This window comes from Gouania willdenowi, chromosome 13 (genome assembly GCF_900634775.1).
Source record: "Gouania willdenowi chromosome 13, fGouWil2.1, whole genome shotgun sequence".
Lineage (NCBI taxonomy): Eukaryota > Metazoa > Chordata > Actinopteri > Blenniiformes > Gobiesocidae > Gouania > Gouania willdenowi.
Window position 1 is genome coordinate 31,633,258 of NC_041056.1, and position 23,296 is coordinate 31,656,553.

Genomic DNA, 23,296 nt, shown 5'->3' on the forward strand with positions numbered 1-23,296 from the left:
ATTCCATCGTCTGGATCGTAAGCCTGAATTTGTGTTACCAGATAACCTTTTGTTACATCAGCTTTGACAGAGGCCCGGTACTCAGTGGCACGAAAATGTGGCGCATTGTCATTTTCATCCAACAGACTAACTTGTACTGTGCAGTAAGAGACACGGCCGCCCGAATCCTGGGCTGCTACAGTCAGAACAATGTCTCTATTGTATGGGTCTTCACGATCAAGTTTCTCCACAGTTAGATATGACCAACTGTAATCAATGTTAAACTGGTCCTTGCCAACATCATTAACAAAGGAATAAGTTATATGTCCAAACACCCCAGGGTCTGCATCTGTTGCCTTCACCTTAAATCAGAAAAAGAAACAAAACCTCAGTCAATTTAAGGGAGCGAGTTGTTAAATATTTTGACGATATTTTATGAAATGAAAAAAAAAACTAGTTCTTACCTGTATGACCTTGGTCCCAATTGCAGCATTTTCTCTGAGCTCTGCCTCATACAGAGTCTGTCCAAACACTGGATTGTGCAAGTTGGCTCCCAATACCTTGACATGAACTTGTGCAGTGCTTGTGAACACCCCATCTGACACTGAGACATTGAGACTATAGGCAGGCTCCATTCGTTGCTTACGATGGCCAGACAATGTGATGATTCCTGTTTTTTTGTCCATTGCGAAATTCATTCTTTCATTTCCGGATAATATACTGTACTCCAACTTGTCAAAATCAGAGCTGTCAGCATCTGAAGCTTGGACACAGGTGATAAAGTGACCCCGAGGTGCCACCTCGTTTACATAAACCTCATAGAGCAGTTGGTTAAAAACTGGAGGATTGTCATTCATGTCGTTTAGCACCACAGTGACTGACACTTCACTACTTAAAGGTGGAAAACCGTTATCAGTTGCCCTGACAACAAAGTCAAACTTTTGTGCAAGTTCATGGTCCAACATACGAGCTGTCAGGATCAATCCACTGCTGCTATCAATGTGAAAGTAGTCTGTGCTGTTGCGGTCATCTGAGAAAATCTGGTAGGACACAACATTGTTTTTCTCAGAGTCTTTGTCCGTGGCAATAACTTGCAGCGCTGGAGTTCCAATCATGGCTGCTTCAGATAAAATCACCTTATAAGACATTTTTTGAAAAATCGGTGGGTTATCATTAACATCCTGAACAAAGACATCCACATCAACCTCAGCACGAGCACCAGTCAAGTAATCTGTGGCTCTGATGGTCAGATGATAAGTTGCTGCTGCTTCATAGTCCAAAGTGTGGATGACACAAATTACTCCAGTATCAAAGCCAATATCAAATTGAACAGAGGGGTCTCCATCAACAATTGTATAAATTATGTTTTGACCTTCGGGGCTTGTGGCATTGATGGCAAGAATAGGAGTCTGCACAGCAACATCCTCATTCACGTGAACGGAATAAAAAGACTTGTCGAAGACTGGCATAGCTTTGTTAACCACAGTAATTGGAAACTCTGCAGTTGTTGAAAGTGGTGGATAGCCTCCATCTCTAGCATATATCACCATCTGGTATTCAATATTAGACAAATCAGAGTCAAATGACCTCTTTAGACTAATACTTCCTGTCTGCCGATTGATTTCAAAATGACTGTGGTCATCCTTGAGATAATATGACACTTCCCCATTGATGCCCTTATCACTGTCTACTGCCATGACTCTGAAAATAGGTGATCCTGGTTCTGCTTCTACTTGAACAGCTGCGTAATAGGGGAGTCCAACAAATACTGGGGCATTGTCGTTTATGTCTTCAATTTGAACTGTTACCATCACTCTAGCCACATGTAAGCGGTCATGTTCTCTTCTTGCTTCAACAACCAGCTCATAGAACTCTTGCTCTTCACGGTCAAATGGTATACCAGTGGTTTGGATAACACCTGATGTTGGCCGGATTTTAAAACGTGTTCCAGCATTTAACAATGTGTACTTCAGAGGTTCATTGAGGAGGTTTCCTAATGCATTTACAACGGCCACTTTTGTGACATTTGATACATTCTCTGTTATAGATGATGAATAAATACTGTGTGTAAAGCTGAGACCAGAATCTAAGGCCTCTCGAACAAGTACAGTCACTAAAGTTGTGCTAGTGAACTTCCCATCAGAGACCTTGACAGCAAAGCGGAAACGCTCTTTGGAAAAGTTGTTGTTTTTGACAATAATGATTCCACTGGAAGGTTTGATGGCAAAGTGCTCCAAGACTCCATCTGCCAGTGAGTATGTGAGTTCTGTGGGGACCTCCTTTGTCAGGGTCTACAGCTGACACTTGCAAAGCCTCTACTCCAACATAGGTGGGGAGTAGTAGGACAGCTTCATATGCACTCTGAGTAAAACTTGGTGGTGAATCATTTGTGTCAATTACTTGGATTATAACTTCAGTTAGAGTGTCTGCTGTCAACTGGGGCCGTCCATTATCTCTCACATGAACATGGAATTGGAAGGTAGAAAATGTCTCATGATCCAAATTAGAAATGGTTCTGATGGAGCCAGTTCCTGAATCCACAGTGAAAAATCTTTTAGCTGTGTCCTCAACAATCTGGTAGACCAGTAATGCATTTTGGTTGCGATCAGCATCAGTAGCCTTGATCACAAGAGGAGTGTCATCGGAGTTTAGAACCACACTGTTGACTGGCGCAACTTCACTTATACTGCCATAGTAGTGAAGCTGCTGAAACATAGGTGGATTGTCATTTTCATCCACGACTTGGATCAAAATAGTTGCATTAGAGGCCATGCCAGCCATGTTGGTAGCCTGGACTATCAGTGTGTACGATGAGGAAGTTTCATAATCAAGAGATTTATGAGTGGTAATTACTCCACTATACTGGTTTATTTGAAAAATGTGATCCTTGTTCCCTTGTTTAATGTCGTAAGTGAGGGTGGTCTGGCTCAAAGCATTAATAGTGGTAACAGAGGTCCCAATCATTGCATTTTCTGTTATTTCGGTCTGGTATTCGGGCTGTTGAAACTTTGGACCAGCATTATCTGAGAGGGTCACAGCTATACGAACTATGGTGGTAGTGGATAGAGGAGGTGATCCATTGTCGGTGACTCGAATTGTGAGAACGTAGTGACCTATACTTGATAAGTCCAGGTCTTGAGCAACAGTGATAATTCCCAGAACTGGCTCAATATGGAAGGCATTTCCAGTGTTACCTGTTGCAAGCAATGTAAAAGAACCATGGTTTACTCGTAGTACAAAATAATGTCTTCAGTAATACCAAATGTTGAAATATGACAGTTCTCAGTGAAACTAACCTGCTTCAATGAAATAGTGCAACTCTGCATTCTCGCCTTTGTCTTTGTCTAGAGCAGTCACTTGGACTACAGCTGATCCCACAGCAGCTGACTCATAAACAGAGCCTTCATATAAAGCACTGGTAAAAATGGGTACATGGTCATTTATATCCTCCACCTCTACAAGTACACGAGCCAGATGTTTTCGGTACGGGAACTCCTGGTCCTTCACCTGCGAGGAGACACAGTCCCAAACAATTTTATATTAGTTATTTATAACCAAAAGTCATTGCTAAGATGTTTTACTTTGTCACAGAGTATTCTAAAAGTGCTCTTCCTTACTGTCGATAGATAGTTTGGGATAAAATATCAGTATCAAAGCAGGTCAACTCAGGTAAAAACACTGCTCATGATTACATAAAAGTGTAAAGTTACCACAGACAGGGGCTGACAAAAAAGTTATTTGGTTTTTCAGTGGGTATTTTTAGATCGTTATCTATGTTGTGTCATAATCAAGGTTAAGTGCATACTCAGTAAGGTGTGACCCACTTTATTAATCCCTAAATATTACATTAAAAAAAGTCTTACAACAACTGTGAGGATGTGTTGGCTGCAGGCCTCATGGTCGAGCCTTTGAGTGGTAAAGATAGTGCCTGAGGAGGGGTGTATGCGAAACAGTCGCATGCTGTTAGGGTCGATAGAGCTCTGAAGAGAATATGTCAGCTGGTGATGTATGTCGCGGTCTGAAGCCAGAACCTGGACCACCCTGCTGTCAGGTGGCGTGTCTTCTGATATAGTAATGTCGTAGTTGGGCTGGGAGAAGACGGGAGCATTGTCATTGTTGTCCAGGACAGTGATGTGTACCTAAAAGATGAAAACATAAATAAATAATAAAATAGTATTAGTAATAATAACAATAACAATAACAATAATAACTAGAACTGCAAGCAGTTATGAAAGGGGGCCAAGCCTTCCCACACGACTCGGCGCCCAGGTTTTGCGTCATGAAGAATGACTAGCTTGGGGTGAGCGTCAGCATTAGGGATGCAACAATATTCAATATTTTACCGAACCTTTCAATACGCCCAGATTGATTCAATGTACAACGGCAAACAACGGTATTTCCGTTACGTTTCCCCATCACAAAACTTTTTCAAAACTTTGTGCAGCCACACATGCTGTGTGATCCCCTCAGGAGCAGAGACATGAGAGCAACACATTGTTCAGGCTCAGTGCCATGCTGAAATGCAAATGTTGAATGCAGAGGAGTGCTGACTGGCTCCTGGGAAACTTCTTCCGCTGTCAGAACATTGTGTTTGCGGCACGTAGGAACCCGTTAACCTACATTCTGCTGCGCGTTCGTACAACTCCTCACCAACCGTCAATGTTTCACCGGCATTCCTCCGCCTTTTGACTGGAGAGGTGTCGACAACAGTCCGCAACCAGCCTGGGAGTTGGCGTGGATCCAGCTGCATGTGTGTCGGACTGGAGCTGCAGGAGCCTGTCTATAGAGCTGCATGTACAGGCTGGGGCGTGGATGCTGTGAGCATGCATTTGATGCGCGGGCCAGAATTTATTCAACCCGCTGAGCCCCACATATACGGCAAAAACTTACCCGCACTGCCCTCCTCAAGCTGCTGCCTTTATTTTCAGAACCCGCCCCAACCCAACGCAATGGTGTCACGCTTTATATCCAACGTAGAGGTCAGGTTGTGTAAAGAAAAAAGTTAATGCCGCATGATGTGAGCTGTGAGCCTGAGCCAGCACTGATTGGCTGTGAGGCGCACACTGCACAACCAATCAGCACTGGCTCACAGTAGCGATGCATTCACGGACAGTCGTAATATAGCAGATACCTATACTTTCAGTTAAAAAAATTGTGTATATATATTAGGGCTGAATGATTAATCTAATTGCAATTTTTTCCCTCAGTATTGCGATTGCCGTAACCGTACCGTTACCGTGGCCCAAAAACTGTGATGTATACCGAACCGTGGGAAAACTGTAAAGTTGCATCCCTAGTCAGGACACAGGCCAATGTGCAGACGCGGAGTTTGCGGGGGCATTGCCCCCCCAGTGATCAAAAGTTTTCATTCAAATTTTCCCAAAGTCATTCAAAAAAATGTAATTCCGAATATAATTTACATAATATTCAAATCTTTTAAGTGCCAAAAACACAGTGACTAGGAAATGATAAAAATGGTGATATAAAATTCAATGGTTCATAAAATAAAAAAGTTTTAAAGGACTGATGCAGCCGATGACATTTGACTCTCCTGCTTCCCATAGCAGCTCAGAGTTTTGTTTACAAAATGGCAGACACTGCGGGCACTGTTGTTTGTAGTGATGCACCAAGAAAACAAGCCGACTGGAACAGAGAATGAGCAAACCCCGCGCTCAGTGCGCGCTTGTCTGGCTATAAAGCGGTGGATTGAGCGGTTGTTGTGAAAACACTCGCCCTCCTCCCCCACAACAAAATCAGTATCCACCAGCCGCGGAAGCACATAGACAATCAGTGAAGGTGGAGTTACGTTGTTAGAGACTTTTAATGCCATAATCTACATTGTTGGACTTTTAAATGCTTTTAATCCATATGGATCCTTTTATTCTATCCTGTTGTTTAACTTAGTGATTTACAACTGCCAGCAAGTCTCCCTTATGAAATCACATGCATCAAGTGCCGTATGATATATCATCCATCCATCTTCAAACCCGCTAATTCCCGTTTATTAGGGTCGCGGGGGTCTGCCGGTGCCAATTTCCAGCTATCATTGGGCGCTTGGCGGGGGTACACCCTGGACAGGGCGCCACTCACTCTCTCATTCACTCCTATGGGCAATTTAGAGACTCCAGTCAACCTTACAGTCATGTTTTTGACATGATATATCATGTAAAACATAATAAATATTAACACTGCTTAATTTGAGCAACTTTATTCTGTCATTCTTTAAGTTATAAGTGGTTACTGAACATTTCAAGCTGCATTTCAGATTTATTTTGTCAGGTCCATAATACAGCTTTAGAAACGTATGTTACAGAAATAAGAAATAATAATAATAATAATAATAATAATAATAATAATAATAATAATAATAATAATATTAATAATAATAATAATAATAATAATAATAATAATAATAATAATAATAATAATAATAATAATAATAATAAAACAGTTAGATTGGTATATTTCTTTTCATTCCTTATTTGAGAAGCGAATTGTATATATATGAAGATGTCTCACATCAGCCTGGCTGTCTGCTTTAGAGACAGACATAAACGCTTTCATTCTTACAATCTGTCCAACTCATATATATATATATATATATATATATATATATATATATATATATTTTGTTTTTTGCTATTTTTTTGCCTATGCCAACATGTAATTTGCAGTGTTGTAATAGTAATGGGCGTGGCCCAGCCCAGGTGATTTAGTTGGCGTAACCTATGTCAGAAGATGCAACTCTATTTAGGGAACACGAGGCGCTAGTCAACTACTGGGAGCAACTTGGGGTTCAGTGTCTTGCCAAAGGACACTTCAACACATAGACTAGGATCGAACCCCCAACCTCTCGATCAGAGAACGCCCTCACTTGCATGGTCCAAGGAACCAGGGCTTGGCCCCCTAATAATAAAGAATATTAGTAATATTCATTGTTTACACTGATAGGCTTGAATGCGGGTGACAGGGTCATAATCAGACATGTATAGACCTTACCAAAATAGGTTTAAAACATCTAGGAAACAAACTGCTGTAATAGTAAATAGCTAAGCAGGGGGAAAGATATCATGCCCCACTGCGGTGTGCATGCTGTGAATACTAGGTGGCAGAACATGAGTTTGTGGTGAAATAAAGTAATTTCTAAAAAGAATTGTAAAACAAAGCATTCAAAAAACTTATTTTCCTGATTTGGACATAATTTAAATATTGTTTAAAAGGCTCTTAAAGGTATTTTTTTTTTACCTACATGGTAATGTTTACAATTCCATTCTTTATCTATTATTAGGACTGCTGAAATATCATTAAATACATTGATTTATGTCAAACAATTCTACTGGAGTTGATTGTGTCCACAAAGAAGTGGGTTAGCATTTGTCATCACGGTTAGGGTTTAACTTTATAATCGGCACAACTATTTCTGACAACAGTGAAGTGCATGGCTGGTGACTCCTCAAGGAGTACAAATTTAAAATTCAAATAGAAGCTTAAATGCGCAACAGTTGGTTTTTACAGTGTCATTTTATATTTGTACAATTGTAAACAGGGAGCAGTTTTTACCTTCTACTTTTACATTTATTCAATTTTATCCTGCCATTGCAAGAATATTTTTTTGTATATATTGTATATTCCTGCACTAAAGGTTCGAGTTTGAATAAATTATTCTGATTTTGCTTGTACTTCAATTTTGACATAAACTAGTTGTATTAAAAGTTCTTGATTTTCCTTGAATCCACTTCATATGTTTTGACAATACAATAGCAAGAACAATAGCAAGAAAAAAACAAAACAATTTTATTATCAAGTCAATTTAGTTTTTTATAAAATGTATTTTTTTTTCATTGTTTTTTTTGGCAAGGGGGACTGATCTTTCTTGTATTAAATAAAAATGAAACTTGTGAATGATCTTTTTTGCTTCAATTGGTCAAAAATCCATAGTAACCTTTGAGCATATTGTAATTCAATGTGTTCTGAGAGAACCTTTCTCTTGGCTCTGTATTTGAGCTTTAGAAATCCAGGAGCGTACCAATCAGAGATATTTTTACAGAGTGCTCCATGAGGTGTTTTGGGGCATTACTATTGACTGCCCGACTAAAGTGGATGCACGTTCACGTCCTCTGTAGTGAAATGGCAAACATTCCAGAGGGAGAAGTCCTCATCGATGCATTAGGCACAACAGTTACATGGCAAAGCAAGCAAAAAAAGGAAGGTGGTGAAGCAATAGTCTAATGGCACAAACATACTCGAGCGGACGTCGGTGACTGCGCAGGCTCCGCCCCACATACTGCTTTCAGAGGGAAAGAGATAACAAACGGAGGTCATCGTGAGTAAACCTAAGAGTAGCATAAACAAAGTGGAAAGATCATTCGCAATTCATTTGTAGTCTGGAAGTGGAGTGGTGTAGGTCTGCTCTGACCCGCAGCTGGGATCGCGTGGCGGGGGAGGAGCTCAAGGCAGCACCCTCTGCTCAAGACAGTAACTACAGAGTGATATGTAATTTCATGTCAGAGTCTCGAAAAGAGCAGAAAACTCTCCAATAACACAAGATAAAATCCCTACATTTGTCACTAATCTCTATTGAGAAAAAAAGTCACTAAGAGCTCCACAGCTGTGCACGATGCCAATAAATTTGAAACAGAGAGGAGAGGGGGGACCGAGGTTGATTCCCTACAAGTCTCACAATTCTACATACTGCAGCTTTAGGGGTCTTGTTTAGGGTCTAATGGTGGCGAAGGCCCTGTCTGCTCACTGCTGTACATTTTCACTGTGCATTTAAAGATGATGCAGCCCACCAGTAAGACTAAATATGTCACATACAGTATATTCACTAGATATATTAGACAGACTGTGAAAAGTCAGCATTTAGCAGTAAATTAATATGATAAAGAAAACAAATGTATAGAGCAGTCAAGTGGATACATTAATTTTCTCTTATCATTGTTAATAATTGACAGGATGAAAGGTGAGGCTCTACATTCCCTGACTGCAGCTCACTGGCTGAAAGAGCTCAACCTTCTCTGTGCACAGCTTTGTGTCGTTGATGTTGTAGAGGATCCCAATTGTAGCAAAGGATGTTTGATCACAAGTATGAAGGACCTTGCTGTATACTGTAATTTGTTTCTAATATCAAAGCATAGTTAATATAAATAAGCTGCAGCACTACATTTCAGTAAAACTGTACAACCTTCTAGGTTCCTCTTGACATTAGTGAATTACAATAACAATTCACCTAGAATACACCACTGATTGAAGACTCTTGATATGCTTTTCAGAAACAGACCCGTACAATAAGATCCTTTCTTTTCTAACTTAGTGACTGAGAAACACTCTCTATCCAGTCCAACCAAATGTGGAAACGATGAACCCACAATATGACTGTGTATTTAAAACTCTATTACAAATCTGGAAAGAAACAGCGGGAGCATGTCCAAATTTAAAACATTCATGCATGCTTAGAAAAAAAAAATCTAAAATGAAATATCTGAATGGCCACTCTGTGCTTTCTGGCACTGGCCTTCACTGAAACCCTGCTGCTGTCCACCATCTGTTGTTTAACTATCTAGGCTTTCTCTGGTGGCATGACGCCATGTTGACTCTCCATATGGGAGCCATCCCCTTGTCTTACAGGTGTGTGCATAACTCTGTATCTGTATAACTGTGCGTGTCTGTGCAATTACTAAAAAGCAGGCAGCTTTCTAACCTGAAGCACCAGCCTGATTACAGCCCTTTGAAAAGAAGTTAATTATGTCCAAGTCCTGTGTGGGAGTCCTGTGGAAAAATCCTTTTACAACTCAATTTCAGTTTACTTACAAAAAAGATACTACGGCTCATTTTTCTAAGAAAAAAAAAAGATATTCTTTGTCATCCCACACTGCAACAGCAACACACTAGATGCCACACTGCTGTATATGTAGAAAACTGTGGATTTATTCTCAATCACTTTCAAACTTTGTGAAACTGGAGAAGCAGAAGAAACCCTGAACACACTGGGTGTTGTTGTTGAGCGCAGTGTCTGTCCCTAATGATGCACAGATGTATGTAAAAAAGCAGAACATATCACTTTTTGACATATAAACCCATTATTTGATGCAGTTATGCTTATTTTTTTATCACTAAAGTCTCATATAATCAGTGGCTGGCCGAAGCTAGCACAACACGCCAGCAATGTTCACTATGAGTAAGATATTGATCAAAACAGGGCTTGATTTTAGTTTTTTGTGTTATTTAGGATGGGTCTAGAAAAAGTTTAAGATTATATAGGAGAGGTTTAACACTTTTCTTGTAAAAAAAAAAGTTGTATATTCATGTAGCTATAGGTCTGTCTGTCTGTTTGCTCCTCCCCCCCAGAAAAAAGACTGAGCCATCATATGGCATTAAACAATGTATGAATTATTCAATTTCCTTCACAAGTGTTACATTTAATTTCAAGCACAACTTCAATGTAATTTGATAATTTAACTTTGCACAAGCCATGCCATGAGCTCTGTGGTTTGAGACACACACACTAGGGCTCCATCTTAAATCCTGAGGAAAGAGATGTAAATCAATGTAGTTTCCTCTGGAGCACTCGTGTGTGTGTGTGTGTGTGTGTGTGTATGTGTGTGTGTGTGTGTGTGTGTGTGTGTGTGTGTGTGTGTGTGTGTGTGTGTGTGTGTGTGTGTGTGTGTGTGTGTGTGTGTGTGTGTGTCAAAAAATCAGGCGTCTCACTCATTCCTCCTGTCAGAATAATTCCTCCCTCTCTATAAAAATGCTAATGTGGTGTGTGTCGTTGGCTGTCTGTCTCCCTATATTTCACAATAACCCATTTTATCCAGCGTGTAAGTTAAAATGTAATCTAAATTCTTATCACTGATCTAATTTCCCTGCTCTTATTGAATCAGTGTCTTTGATGGCATCCTGGTGTAAAATATGATCTGAGAAAGATGTTCTGCCTCTGACGACTTACTTCTCCTCTCCTCACCAAGCCTGGTGCTTCCAGGGGCCATAGATCTGAACATAATGTGATATAAGCCATTGTTGGATGATCACACATGCATCAGGGACCTTCTATCACTTTCTGGAGTGCTCTTCATTTAAGTGCTAATTAGTGAAGCACAGTCATCACTGACTATTGTTGAGTTATTCCACTATCTGAATGACAAGTGTGACTTTTGTGTCTCTTAACACAATCTTGTACTGATGCTGAATCAATTTTCATTAATTAGCTTCAATTATAACAAGTTTGTCTGCAGAAAATGTGCCGTGACGCCAAAACAACTCATATGACTCAAAAAAGCCAAATGAAAAGAGCTCCTGATTAATCTCATTAAAATGACATCCCTCAGAATACCGTGGAGCAGTGAGAAATAAATTGATGCATCACCATATTGGATTGGTTCAATTATAAGTAATAGTCATAGTCTTAAAGCTGCACTACCTGATTTTTGACAGAGGGGCGTGGCTGAACTCGAACCGTAAATCCCGTCCCCCACTCTGATAATCCCTCCCAGTCTCCTCCTCTCACGAGAGCTGAACGTGCACTACCGGTAAAACACGTTGCCATGCAAAAGGATGCACACAAAATATAGGAAAATGTCTAGATGGAAAAACATCCACTTGCACGTCCAAAGTTTTGGACACGCAAGTGGCTGAAAACAAGTTTGCACTGTGCACACGCTTCACTATATATCGCAGCAGCCAATGAGGAGGCTCCTTTGTGGGCTCTGCTCACCCCTCCTTTCTCTAAATCCTGTGATTAGAGCTGTAGGGGGTTACCACCAAGATTTTGTCACAGACAGCACGCAGATGTACCATTTTTTACTATATATTGCTAATAAGAATTTACTTTTTAATTAAAGACAAAAAATGAAGTACCCCAGCTTTAAAAAGGAACAACAAACAGGCTCGTGATGTAAATAAAGCATTACCTGAGCGTATGCTGTGCTGGTTCCATCCGTGGCCTGAACTGTCAAGTTGTAGAAAGAGCGCTGTTCAGCATCCAGAGGTTTAGCGATAATGATGGTTCCAACCGCTTTTTCTACATCAAACACACTGTCGGTGTTCCCACCTGCTCCAACAAGAGAAGGGAAGTCACACAAAATACAAGTCACACAAACAACATGAATACTTATTTGTCCTGACAATCAAAACAACAAAAACAATAACAAAAAAACAAAACAAAATGGAGTCATGGTTTTTCAGTCATGCTAATGATTCTCAAGCCTTTTTTTTTTTTTTTTTTTTTAGAAACGCCAGACTACTGAGCAGATAAATGCCCACATGACTGAAAACTAAAAACTAAAAAAACATGATGGCAACAAATGAAATGAAGTTCATATCATTCATACAAATATATATTTAAATTAGATTACAGGCTGAGGTACATAAATACAACAGAGCAGAAGCACTGGCCATGAAAGCAAAACCATCAAAACAAATCCTGTGCGTGCGCGTGTGTGTGTGTGTGTGTTTTCTTTCACAAAACTGTCATTATGTGTTCATTCTTTGTAGCTGATCATATATGTTAAAAATAAGTTATAGCTTAAGGAATGATCCAAAAGAATGAATGTGTAAATGGGTGCAGAGGAAATGAATATAACTACACAACCTGGTGGTTTTCAACCTCTCAGTTGGTTGAAAAACTGCCTTTTTAAGTATCAACTGTTTTGAAGATATAATGATTGACTCACTGCTTACATTAAGGAGTTTGTTATGAGTAAAAAAGGGGCAGTGTAGAAAGAAATACTGAAAAATAAATTAATATACTGTATAGACATAATGTGTATTGTTTACTCTTAAAGACCAAAAAACAAATCTTAATTTAATTGTAGTCAGTATATTGACATTTGGAGTGAGTAAGTTGGTTTTTGATTTTCTCTCTTTATAGATTAGCCCTCCAATGGCCTGTTGATTTGTTGTGTAAAAAGCACAGATTATTTTCTGAGCTGCTGCTTATCCAGGTTTCTCGCCTCAAGATCATCACATGGTGTGAAAATGAGAGGCATGAATTAGCATACTTGGAGAGCTTTCATTTTTCTTTTTTTTGGAGGCTGCTCATTTCTAAGCAGAATTAGAAAAGGTAGGTGGAGGTTTTTCTGTTACCTCAGACAGTATCGTTCTAACACCCACACTGTATTAAAATTCAGAATTTAGTCATTTCACTAAACTGGGCAAGTTTTCCTGTGTTATTGAGAAATTAAATTAAAGTAAGTCATCTAGGATCTGCTGCCTGTGTGTAATGATTATGGCACAGAGTCAAAGGGAATTCCTATGAGTTGTCTTTTACACACACACACACACAGCGTTGTTCTTTAATGATATACATCGACAAAGCAATCACAGGTTTGCCGTTGCACTTTGTGGTGAAGATACATTGAGTCCTGCTACAAAACAAAGTCCTAGTCTGATGATAGAAGGCTTCTAAGTCTCCCTACAACACACTCGGGGTGTTGAAAAAAAACGATTCGGCGATATATTGTAATATTACGTTGCGCGATTCTGGGATTGATTCAAAATGCATCCATATCGATTTTATGATATTGTATGTTATTTTATTATTTTAAGTTGTTGGCACATGGTATGTTTTGAGTGTAACATATGCCAGTAAAATATATTTCACACATAATGTTCCCATGAATGTGTACACATTTACAAATGAGTTGTTTTTTAGGTCATATATTTAAAAAAAAAATTCTCAAATAATTGACTTATAATTTAATATTGGGAGAAAATTAAAAAAACAAAATAGCAATAATCGCCTTATACTTTAATATCGGGATATATCCTATCGTATTATATCGTGACACATGTCTCGGAATACGAATCGTATCGCCAGATGCCAGGCAATACACACCTCTACAACACACTAAGCCTTTTTCTCAGCTATCATGAAGAACATTGACCATCCATGACCAAAATTGCTCACCCTGTGATGGAATCAATGGGTCATCAGTGAAGTTGCTGGTAGCCTAACCCTTAAGCAGTAAAAAAACTATTGGGCGGTTTTTGTCTTGATTCACCCCTTCCTGACAAGTGCCAGATTATTTTATATTTTATAAGATTATTCTATAAGATTATTCTGTCGTCTGAGGCTCTGGGGCAGGTCGGGGCAACACTCATATAACTTGTTCAATATTTACGACAAAATTCCTCATGTGTGGCTATATCTGACGACTCCCGACTTATGACCAGTGTTGGGAACGTTACTTTAAAAAAGTAATTAGTTATAGTTACTCACTACTTGAACCAAAAAGTAACTGAATTACTCTATAATCAAAGTAACTCATTACTCAAGTAACTCAAAAGATTTTTTAGATGTGTGTCGTTGTGAGGTGCTTCATTAAATTTGAGTTTCTTACAACGAATGTCGACAAAGTCTTCTCTCCTGGATATAATGTACACTTCACAGGCATGTTCTTGCCTTTGACTACAATTAATTTAAAGTAGTGTTTGTATCGCTACCTTAAAAATGACAACATTTCATCGGATTGCTCCACGCTCGCCATCTCTGCTGCTTCATCAAATCTGTAGCGGATGTGTGTGTGGCTTGTGTGCTGTCGCAGTTTATTCAATCAATGCATGTAACGCACCACATTTAACGTTCAGTAACGTTAACGGTGTTGTAACAGCGTAAAAAGTTAGATTACTCTGTTACTGAAAAAAAAACGCTGCTACCTAACGCCGTTATTCCAAACACTGCTTATGACCCCGTGATTTGTGATATGGAACAGAATGTAGCAGATTAAGAAGCAAGCTGACTGATTAACACATAATTCTGTATTCCAAGCAACTCGGAACTCTGCATTTTCCATTTGAAAATTCCAATTTCAGAGTTCAGCGGCAGCACGTTCAAATATCTCAAACATGGCTGATCAGTATAATTTTAGACTTTTTACCCATGACTTTACAGAGTAGAATCTCTGACTTCAGGTGGTGTTTCAAGTCAGTTTTTCAACTAGGAGGTCAATCAAGAGATCTGAGTGGCTTGGAACGCAGCATTAGATCACATTGTTAGATTTTGTTTAATTTCTAGCTTGGAATAAATTGGTGGGGAAAAAACAGCTCTGTATGTGGTGTTATCCAAGTACACCACATACAGTACGATCAAAATGGTTTTATGCCTAATTTTCGAACCTCATGTGTGGCGTCTGTAACAGATAAAGATCCTAATTCGTCATATTTACCTATAATCCTTTGGCTCAGTTTTAACACAAAATGCTGGGTGCAAACGTAGCTATCTGACAAACGACTCGCATGTAGAAGGATTTAATATTTAGTGTGCTTAGGTGTCTTCCTTGGTGCAGTGATAGTTTGACATCATTAAAAGAAATGGCATAAACATGTAGATTTATTCCTCTCTGAAGAAACTTTAGCCCCAAAAATCAAGGTGCAAAGTTATGATTTTGTGAATGATGAGGTCTGGTTGAATTGTGCAAAGTTACAGATGTGTTATTACTCACAAAACACCAATCAATAATGTCTCACCATCAACAGTTTGTGTCATATTTTCTGGCAAAAAATCCAAATTAATTATTGAGTGATTTGATTCAGATGTAAAACAGAGAGGACTGTCAGAAGTCTGCACAGATAGATGGTTGAAAGTTTCCCATTTGTCATGAGTGCCACGATGAACGTGGAAACTTTGAATAATAAATATCAGTTTGTACACTCTGCTTTGACATTTGCATTCTCCATCTTCCCAATGGCTGCCAAAGGCAAATACGTTTTGCTTTTGAAATTTGTCCAATAAGCATTTTTAAGCATGTGTTGGAGAACACAATCTTCATTGCTAAGATTGCCTTTTTATACAACATTAACATTAAACTTCAAATACTGTCTCAGAGATAAAGACAGATATGTGAATATAAATAACAAATAAATCTAATATTTATATTACATTTTTATTTATTTATTTAATATGTTTTAGCTTGGAATAAGATAGTTTGACGCTGATAAAAAAAAAAACCCACAATTTATTAATGGTCAAATGAGGGGAGAAAATGAGGATGGTAAATAATTTTATGATCTCAGGCAGCCATGCCTGCCATCCAGCCAAATCATCCTCATTTAAGACATACGGAAGACGAAAGCTTGGCAGGAATCCTAGTGAGGCTGGAAAAAGCCTCCGGTCTGCTGTGGCCAGCCAAATTACAGAGAGAGAAAATCTGACGCTCCGCAATGAGGGGAGGAAGAAAAAAACCCTCTGATCTCTTCTAAAATTGGTTTCCGCTGCCTGTCTAAAGCTGACTTCATCCTCACTCAACTGGCTCAATTTGATGGTGCTGTACTACCGAGCCATGAAGATGTCTCACATCAGCCTGGCTGTCTGCTTTAGCGTCAGACATAAACGCATTCATTCTTGCAATCTGTCCAACTCAAAAAATACTATATATATATATATATATATATATATATATATATATTGTTTAAAGCAAAATGGTGACTGTGTGTGCTTTTAGCTCGTGATGAATGTGTGCACATAAAGGTAAAGTAGATCAGAATGAAACCAGCTTATGAGCCATTTTTGACCACTCCTGTCAGTGCTTCTGTCTGGCACGCCACCTGGGGTGGAACTAGTGCTGTGGCTATAAATGCATCTCTAATGTGTAATGTTAGGGTGCCGTATGTGGCTATCATCATTCAGGTAATTGACATCCGCCCAATTGGCCATTAGGACAGTGAACCGAATGAAATCTGTAAGCTATGGTAAGATAAGACCAATGAGTAAAGGTCAAGAAGCCTGCATGTAACCACAGGAATGATACATATTGTAAATTGTAAGTGGACAAGAACCCAACATACATATTAACAAATATGTACTTGTACCTTTATTTTGTAAAACAAAAACAAAAAAACAAACATCAACTTTGGTCTAAGGTTAAAATGGCTAAAATGGATTAGGAGTAGTATGTTAGAAAATCCTTCAAAAATATCTCATGGAGAAACACACTGAATTTCTGAAAAACATCATTGGAGGACTCCATTTTCACCGTTTCTGTTTCTTTTATTATCTGGTGTCATGAAGCCATGTCTGCGTGATGTGTTATTAGGTCAAGGTTAAGGAAGAATATTTTGTTTTTTGTAGAAGCTGTGTTGTCCTCCCTCAGCCTCAGACCTGCTGTTCAATAACGTTAATGGGTCGGAGATAGTGGGAGCCTTCAGGGCTTATGTGAACCTGCCTTTGTAAAGTGCCATGAGGGCAAGCATTAACTTTATACAATGCATGTGTACAAATGCTGCAAACAGCATGTCATTAGGTTGAGTCACCAAGGGTAACCTTGGGGATGGTTTCCAAGGCGACCTTTAAAAGGATGCAATGCCTTTTTACCAAAAACTGAAAAATAACTTTGGCTACATTTTATGTAATCAAGTTAAAAACACGTACACACACACACACACACACACACACACACACACACACACACACACACACACACACACACACACACACACACACACACAGCTTACTAATGAACCTGATTAAAAAACCAATTAAAACATATCTGAGAACATGCAACAAAGCATTGCGGCTGTGACATGGATGCCAACACAAGTCAAAAACAAAAAGAAAAGACAAGAAAGAAAGGAAACAGAAGCGTAAACATGATAGCACTCGCAGAATTAGAAGTTAAAAGCAAGATACCTTCTGAGGAACAGTTCCTCCCACAAGCTTTCTGCTGAATATAGAACATCTCGCGGAAAGACCTGGGACCTACCAGGTATGAAGTATTGAGAAGAGAGGGGAAAGTGAGGGTGAGACAGAGAGGAAGGACAGGCTTGTAAGGACAGGGGACATGTAAAGAGACGTGACGGAGACAGCAACGGCTTCTGATAAGATTGGAATCCAATAAAACACTTTCTGTACTGATTGATTTCTGAGACACCTTTTCTAGATTATAGGTATGTGTAAACTTCTAAACAGATAAGTAAAGCCCCAGTGTGGGGTGAGAAAATATCTTTCACACCATTACATCATTGGCCTGAAATATTAGTAGAGGGCAGGATAAATTCTATGCAAATTTAACTAAATTAACTGGAATTTTTTGGTCTATTCTTTGTAAAAAAAAAAAAAAAAAAGAAAAAAAAGAATTGATATGTTGTCCTTTAGGACACAGTCCTTTAGAAGTTTTTAAAGAACCCAATGACCCGACAGCAACAATAAGCCTGTGTACTTAAATCACCTTTTTCAAATCTCTGATACTCTGTTCACATCTGTATGTCATCTTGACCTTGTCTATTAGCCTAAATGCATTTCATTTTCTGCCTTGAGATTTGCCTGATTAGATTATTATTAGTCATGGGCAGCAGTTGAGTGAGATCATCTAATCGTGTTCAATGTCCCACTTTTGTGATCGCAATGAATAGCCTGCCTGGGATGAATTAAGGTGGACTCTAGTCCTATTTGCTGATTGTGGTCAAGACTGTATGAACTGTTCCTGTGGGGAACAAACAAGTTGTTGACCTGCTCAGAATCCCTCTGGCAATCTTGTTTCTCCAAGGATCTACAAAAATGATTTCTTCCTTATAAAATAATGTTTGCATTAAATATAATCTACCAATTCTGAAAGTACATTTTTATACAGTGACAATACAGTAGTTTAATCTTATCTAAAAAAATACCCTAATAAAGTTTGGGGAGCCAGTGAGCCTTTCTAATAAAAACCAAAGAACAGTCATTATGAACTCAGAGGAAAAACATTATTTCTTCAGCACATGATAGTTTGCAGCTGAATGTATAAAACGGGAAGAGAATATATGACAAGGTTCTGTAGTTATAAGAAGAAATATTTAATGAATAGAAATATCGTATACCCACTAAAGAGTGATTGGAAAAGTAAAAAAGATTCTGACTTGAAAACATGATCCAGATAGAAGAGGCAAAGCTATGAAGAGCCAGACGCATGAGCCAGAAGGTACACACTGACTCACACTGTTTGGTGTCGATAAAGAAAGAGATGGATGTGCATCCTCCCTGTTCTCCCTGCCTGCTGCTGTTGTGCGTCTAGCTTGGGCTGATCTAAACCCACATCTACACCACAGCAGGGTCAATGTGCACACACTGCATTGCCAAGTGAATTTAAAGCTAATAGAATTAGTTTCAAACATTTACTTTCACTACAGCAGAATCGTTACCAATCGAAATGTGTAAAAATGGAGCTTACAGGCCTGGCATGACATAATCTGGATAAGCCTTTCAAGTGGGTGAAACTGAACTATGACGGATCAAAAGGGATTAGAATGTGCCATGTTGGGCACTTTCCACCTAAAGTGGTATAGTGCTCTAAAATTTGTCAGAACGAAACCCAATTGAGAGCAATGCAGTACATTGTCTCAGAGGAAACTTAGAAAAAAACTCCATTAGAACACCAAATGCATAAATCACATGAAATTGCTTGAAGGAATGCCGCTTTAAAAAGGGTATAGAACATTATTAAATAACAGTTTTTCTGCACTTCATTCTGTTTTATTTCCTACTTTTTTCACTATATAACATTTGCAGTTGGAGAAGTTGTCTCAATGTTGTATGGGATGGGCAGAGCATAACAGAACATGCAATAAGGCCACAGTGTCATACACATTGAAACACACTAACACTGTCAGAGAACACACATCATGCACCAAGGCTGGAACACAGCCTTTGCACACACACTAAACCATCAAGTGGTGACAGAGCTCAGTCCGGTCATACAGAAGGAAGGACGGAGGAGGTTTTACCTGTTATGTCAAACCACAAAACGGTGGGGCTCTGCTGTAGGGAAACCACACCCACAATCTCAGCCACCTTGTCATTCTCCATGACAGTGAAGTTGTAGAACGGTTCCTCGAAGAGAAGTGGGGTACTTGACGACAATGGCCGTCGGATCCATTCAATGTGCAAGCGAGCTGTGGAGGACTTTTGAGGACGCCCGTTGTCTGTTGCTTTGATCTGAACAAACAAGCATTGATGGAAAGAGATAAATCCTTGCTTAGAGTATATAGATGCATCTTTTAAAAAAAGTACAAGGTTTTGGGACCAATTGCTTTGTATGTGATTCACAAGTTGACAAAATAAGAAATTATTTAAAAAGAAAAACTGGTATAGACACTATAAAAAATGGTTGACACTTTAGTTTAAGGAACACCTATTAAACCATTAATTAGTTGCTTATTAGCATTAGTAACATATTGGCTCTTAGTCATCATTAGGTACTTATTAATGCCTTATTATACACTTAATGGAAGTCTCACAGTCCAAACAGGGTTAGGGTTAGGGTTAACGTTAACCCTGTTCCTAACCCTAACCCTCCTAACTCTAGCATGTTGAAATCGTAATTCATATACAACAACTTTGTTACTTACTACTAATAAGTAATAATTCTGAGGTTATTGAGGGAAAACTTAATTAATGGATTACTGATTGTATAATAAGGCCATGCAGAATACAGCAATAGTAAGTACTTAATAATAACTAATTAATAGTCAATATGTTACTAATTTGCATGTGCATAAGCAACTAATTAGTGGTTAATAGGTGTTCCCTAAACTAAAGTGTTACCAAAAATGGTAATCATAATTTGATTTTCTTGTCAAAACATTTTGACCAGAAGTGTTGTGCCTTGAATACATCAAGCACCTATTTGTAATTGTGCAACGTCAGTACTCAGTACCCAGTGCTATCTTCTCCTATAATGGGCAAACACCAATTATTTTATATTTACAGAAATAACCTGAGGGGCGATTTACAAAAATCTCAAATAAAAGGTGCAAAATCTCTTGCATGCTTAAAATACTTTGATGGCACTATTTCCTTTCCTCCTGCACCATACCTACTAAGATTGCAGCACAAATCTGTGTACGTGAAGACATGGTTCTGTCCGCCCTATTTAAATGAGCATTTTCCATGTTCAGAAAGCGCAAAATTAAATTTGATGTTGTTGAAGGGAAGTGTGCAATGAAGCAGCAGGTGCATGTTCTCTCTCCACTCTGATGCAATGACTGCACAAAACACTGATTTATGTTTGTAAATACAATGAATTTGTTCATTTGTGCAGGCTACAAAAGAAATATAAATAAAAGGGGCGTGACTTCAATGGACTTAAATATGTTGTGCTGTGTTCTCCACATTTAGTGTCCCTTCCTCAGGTGGAAGTGGGTCGTCTTCTGATCGAGAGGTTGGGGGTTCGATCCCCTATGTGTCAAAGTGTCCTTGGGCAAGACACTGAACCCTAAGTTGCTCCAAGTGGTCGACTAGCGCCTTGCATGGCAGTCCTGTCCCACTGGTGTGTGAATGTGAGAGTGATTGGGTGAATGAGCTGATATGTAAAGCGCTTTGAGACTGCTTCAGTGTGGTGATAAAAAATCAAGTCCATTTACCATTTACCATTCCCTTTGCTACTGGTCATTATCCAGTAGGTCAGAGCAGTCTCTGTTCTGTTACTGTGTTGTGCAGCGGTGCACATATAGCTTCTCACTGCTGTTTCTGCTGACACTCGCCAGTGTCATGGCGGTTGACAATGGTTTACACCACATAATGTAATTTGTGCGGCAGTGAGGGAGGGGGAGGGAGGGCGCAATGCAGGATTTAGTGCGATCTGCACCATTCAGCACCTGGAGACAGAGACTCACCAGGGAATGTCTAAATGGAGGAAGTCGTGCCACATAGACTGAATACAGTGTGCAGCACCGGGGCATAATGACCCAAGTGGAACAGCCGTGTCCTTTTCTGTGCATCCATCCATCAATCCATTCACCCACAGTCCTAAGGCTTTATAGACTATAGTTTTATTTCAAATATTTTAATTAAAAAAATAAATAAAAAAATAACTAGAGCATTAAACATCCCTTCTTTTAACTTTCTATCATTTTCCCTGCATATTCTGCTTACACAATATTACTGTGTGACTCTGTGACAATTACCTACCACTGGGAGCTACAAAATGTATGCGAAAAAACAAGACACTGAAAGTAGTTCCAAGTTGGATAAATGTGATTATGTGCGCTGCATTACTGTACTTTCATTTTCGCCTCAAAATGTTTGCGCCCCACAGCCAATCCGCCCACATTACATATTCATCAGAGACAAACGGGCTAAATCCATTGTACGCACTATGTTGCGTGATTGACAGACGCAATAATGATCAGCGCGTGCAGTGATGTTCTTACAGAGGCAAAGCTTTAGTAGATCATTAACTTCAAAAGTTAGAATCATCCTTTAGAAGAAAATATTGCAGCATTCAACATTGAAATAAAGTTTGTGGAACAATCCCTAATAAACAGAAAGAGCATTATTTTGTAGCCAAATCAACAACAAATGAAAAAGGTGGAAAGTTTATAAAACTTCATACAAACGCTTCAAAAACATTCAATATTAAAATGAAAGCATTTTGCACAAAATGTTACATACAGTCAGGATGTCGTAGCTCCCTGCAGTGAAAGATTTCCTTGATGATACCACAGCCGTTTTGGGATCAATGAAGAATTTTCCATCATCGTTACCATCTACAATGCTGTACGACAGGTCGCCGTTGGGCCCTTCATCGGGGTCACAAGCAAAGACCCGATAAATGGGCTCACTCTTCTTTCTGCGCTCTCTTTCAGGAAGTTTGACTTGATAGACTTTATCAGGAAATGTAGGCTTGTTGTCATTTTCATCCAGGACCTGAACCATCACCCACACAGTACTCTGCCTGGGACTAGGGCCACCATCAGATACCAACACCTACATAGAAAACAGATGAATAAAGAAAGAAGCATTATCATACAGTACTAACTAAGTTATGGTCAAGTTATCCATCTGAGTTAAATAAATAAATAAATAAATAAATAAATAAATAAATAAATAAATAAATAAATAAATAAATAAATAAATAAATAAATAAATAAATAAATAATTTCCAATGTCCACAATTTTGGACTTCCAGAAGACGTAGGAGTGGTAAAACATATTTTCAATGCCTGATTTCACTTTCCTTTAAAGAGTGACTCAACCTCTGCTTTCTACTGACCTGCCTTGAATATGAGCGTTACTTCTGTAGCAGTGTCAACACACAAACAGAGACAGACAGCACACAAACAGAGACAGACAGGGATACACATGATGTGTCTGTAAATACACACATAGCTTGATGAACCCTCTGATTAGCACAGAATCTACTCTTAAAAGCACTTAGTCACAAACATTACTGCTTGGGAGTGCAGCTGCTTTGCAGAGAGCATTAGACTTCCACATTAAAACTGTCAATGAATGCTCACTAAGGGCTGTGATTGGAGGAAACCTTCCTCCCTCCTCTCAGCTTTTATAGGAGAGGCGGGATCAATAGTCAAAGTTGATAATCGCAATAATCTGTCTGAGCCATAAGAA

At 39.0% G+C, this 23,296-nt stretch overlaps 1 protein-coding gene across 1 annotated transcript in view; it reads right to left on the reverse strand.

The window, feature by feature from the left end:
• Window positions 1-23,296, reverse strand: part of fat3a (FAT atypical cadherin 3a) — a 228,197-nt gene that overhangs the window by 48,811 nt on the left and 156,090 nt on the right. The window contains 8 exon segments of the mRNA XM_028463835.1: window positions 1-341; window positions 444-2,261; window positions 2,263-3,173; window positions 3,276-3,486; window positions 3,843-4,118; window positions 11,886-12,025; window positions 19,672-19,882; window positions 22,340-22,654. Of these exon segments, the coding sequence (XP_028319636.1) occupies window positions 1-341; window positions 444-2,261; window positions 2,263-3,173; window positions 3,276-3,486; window positions 3,843-4,118; window positions 11,886-12,025; window positions 19,672-19,882; window positions 22,340-22,654 (4,223 nt within the window).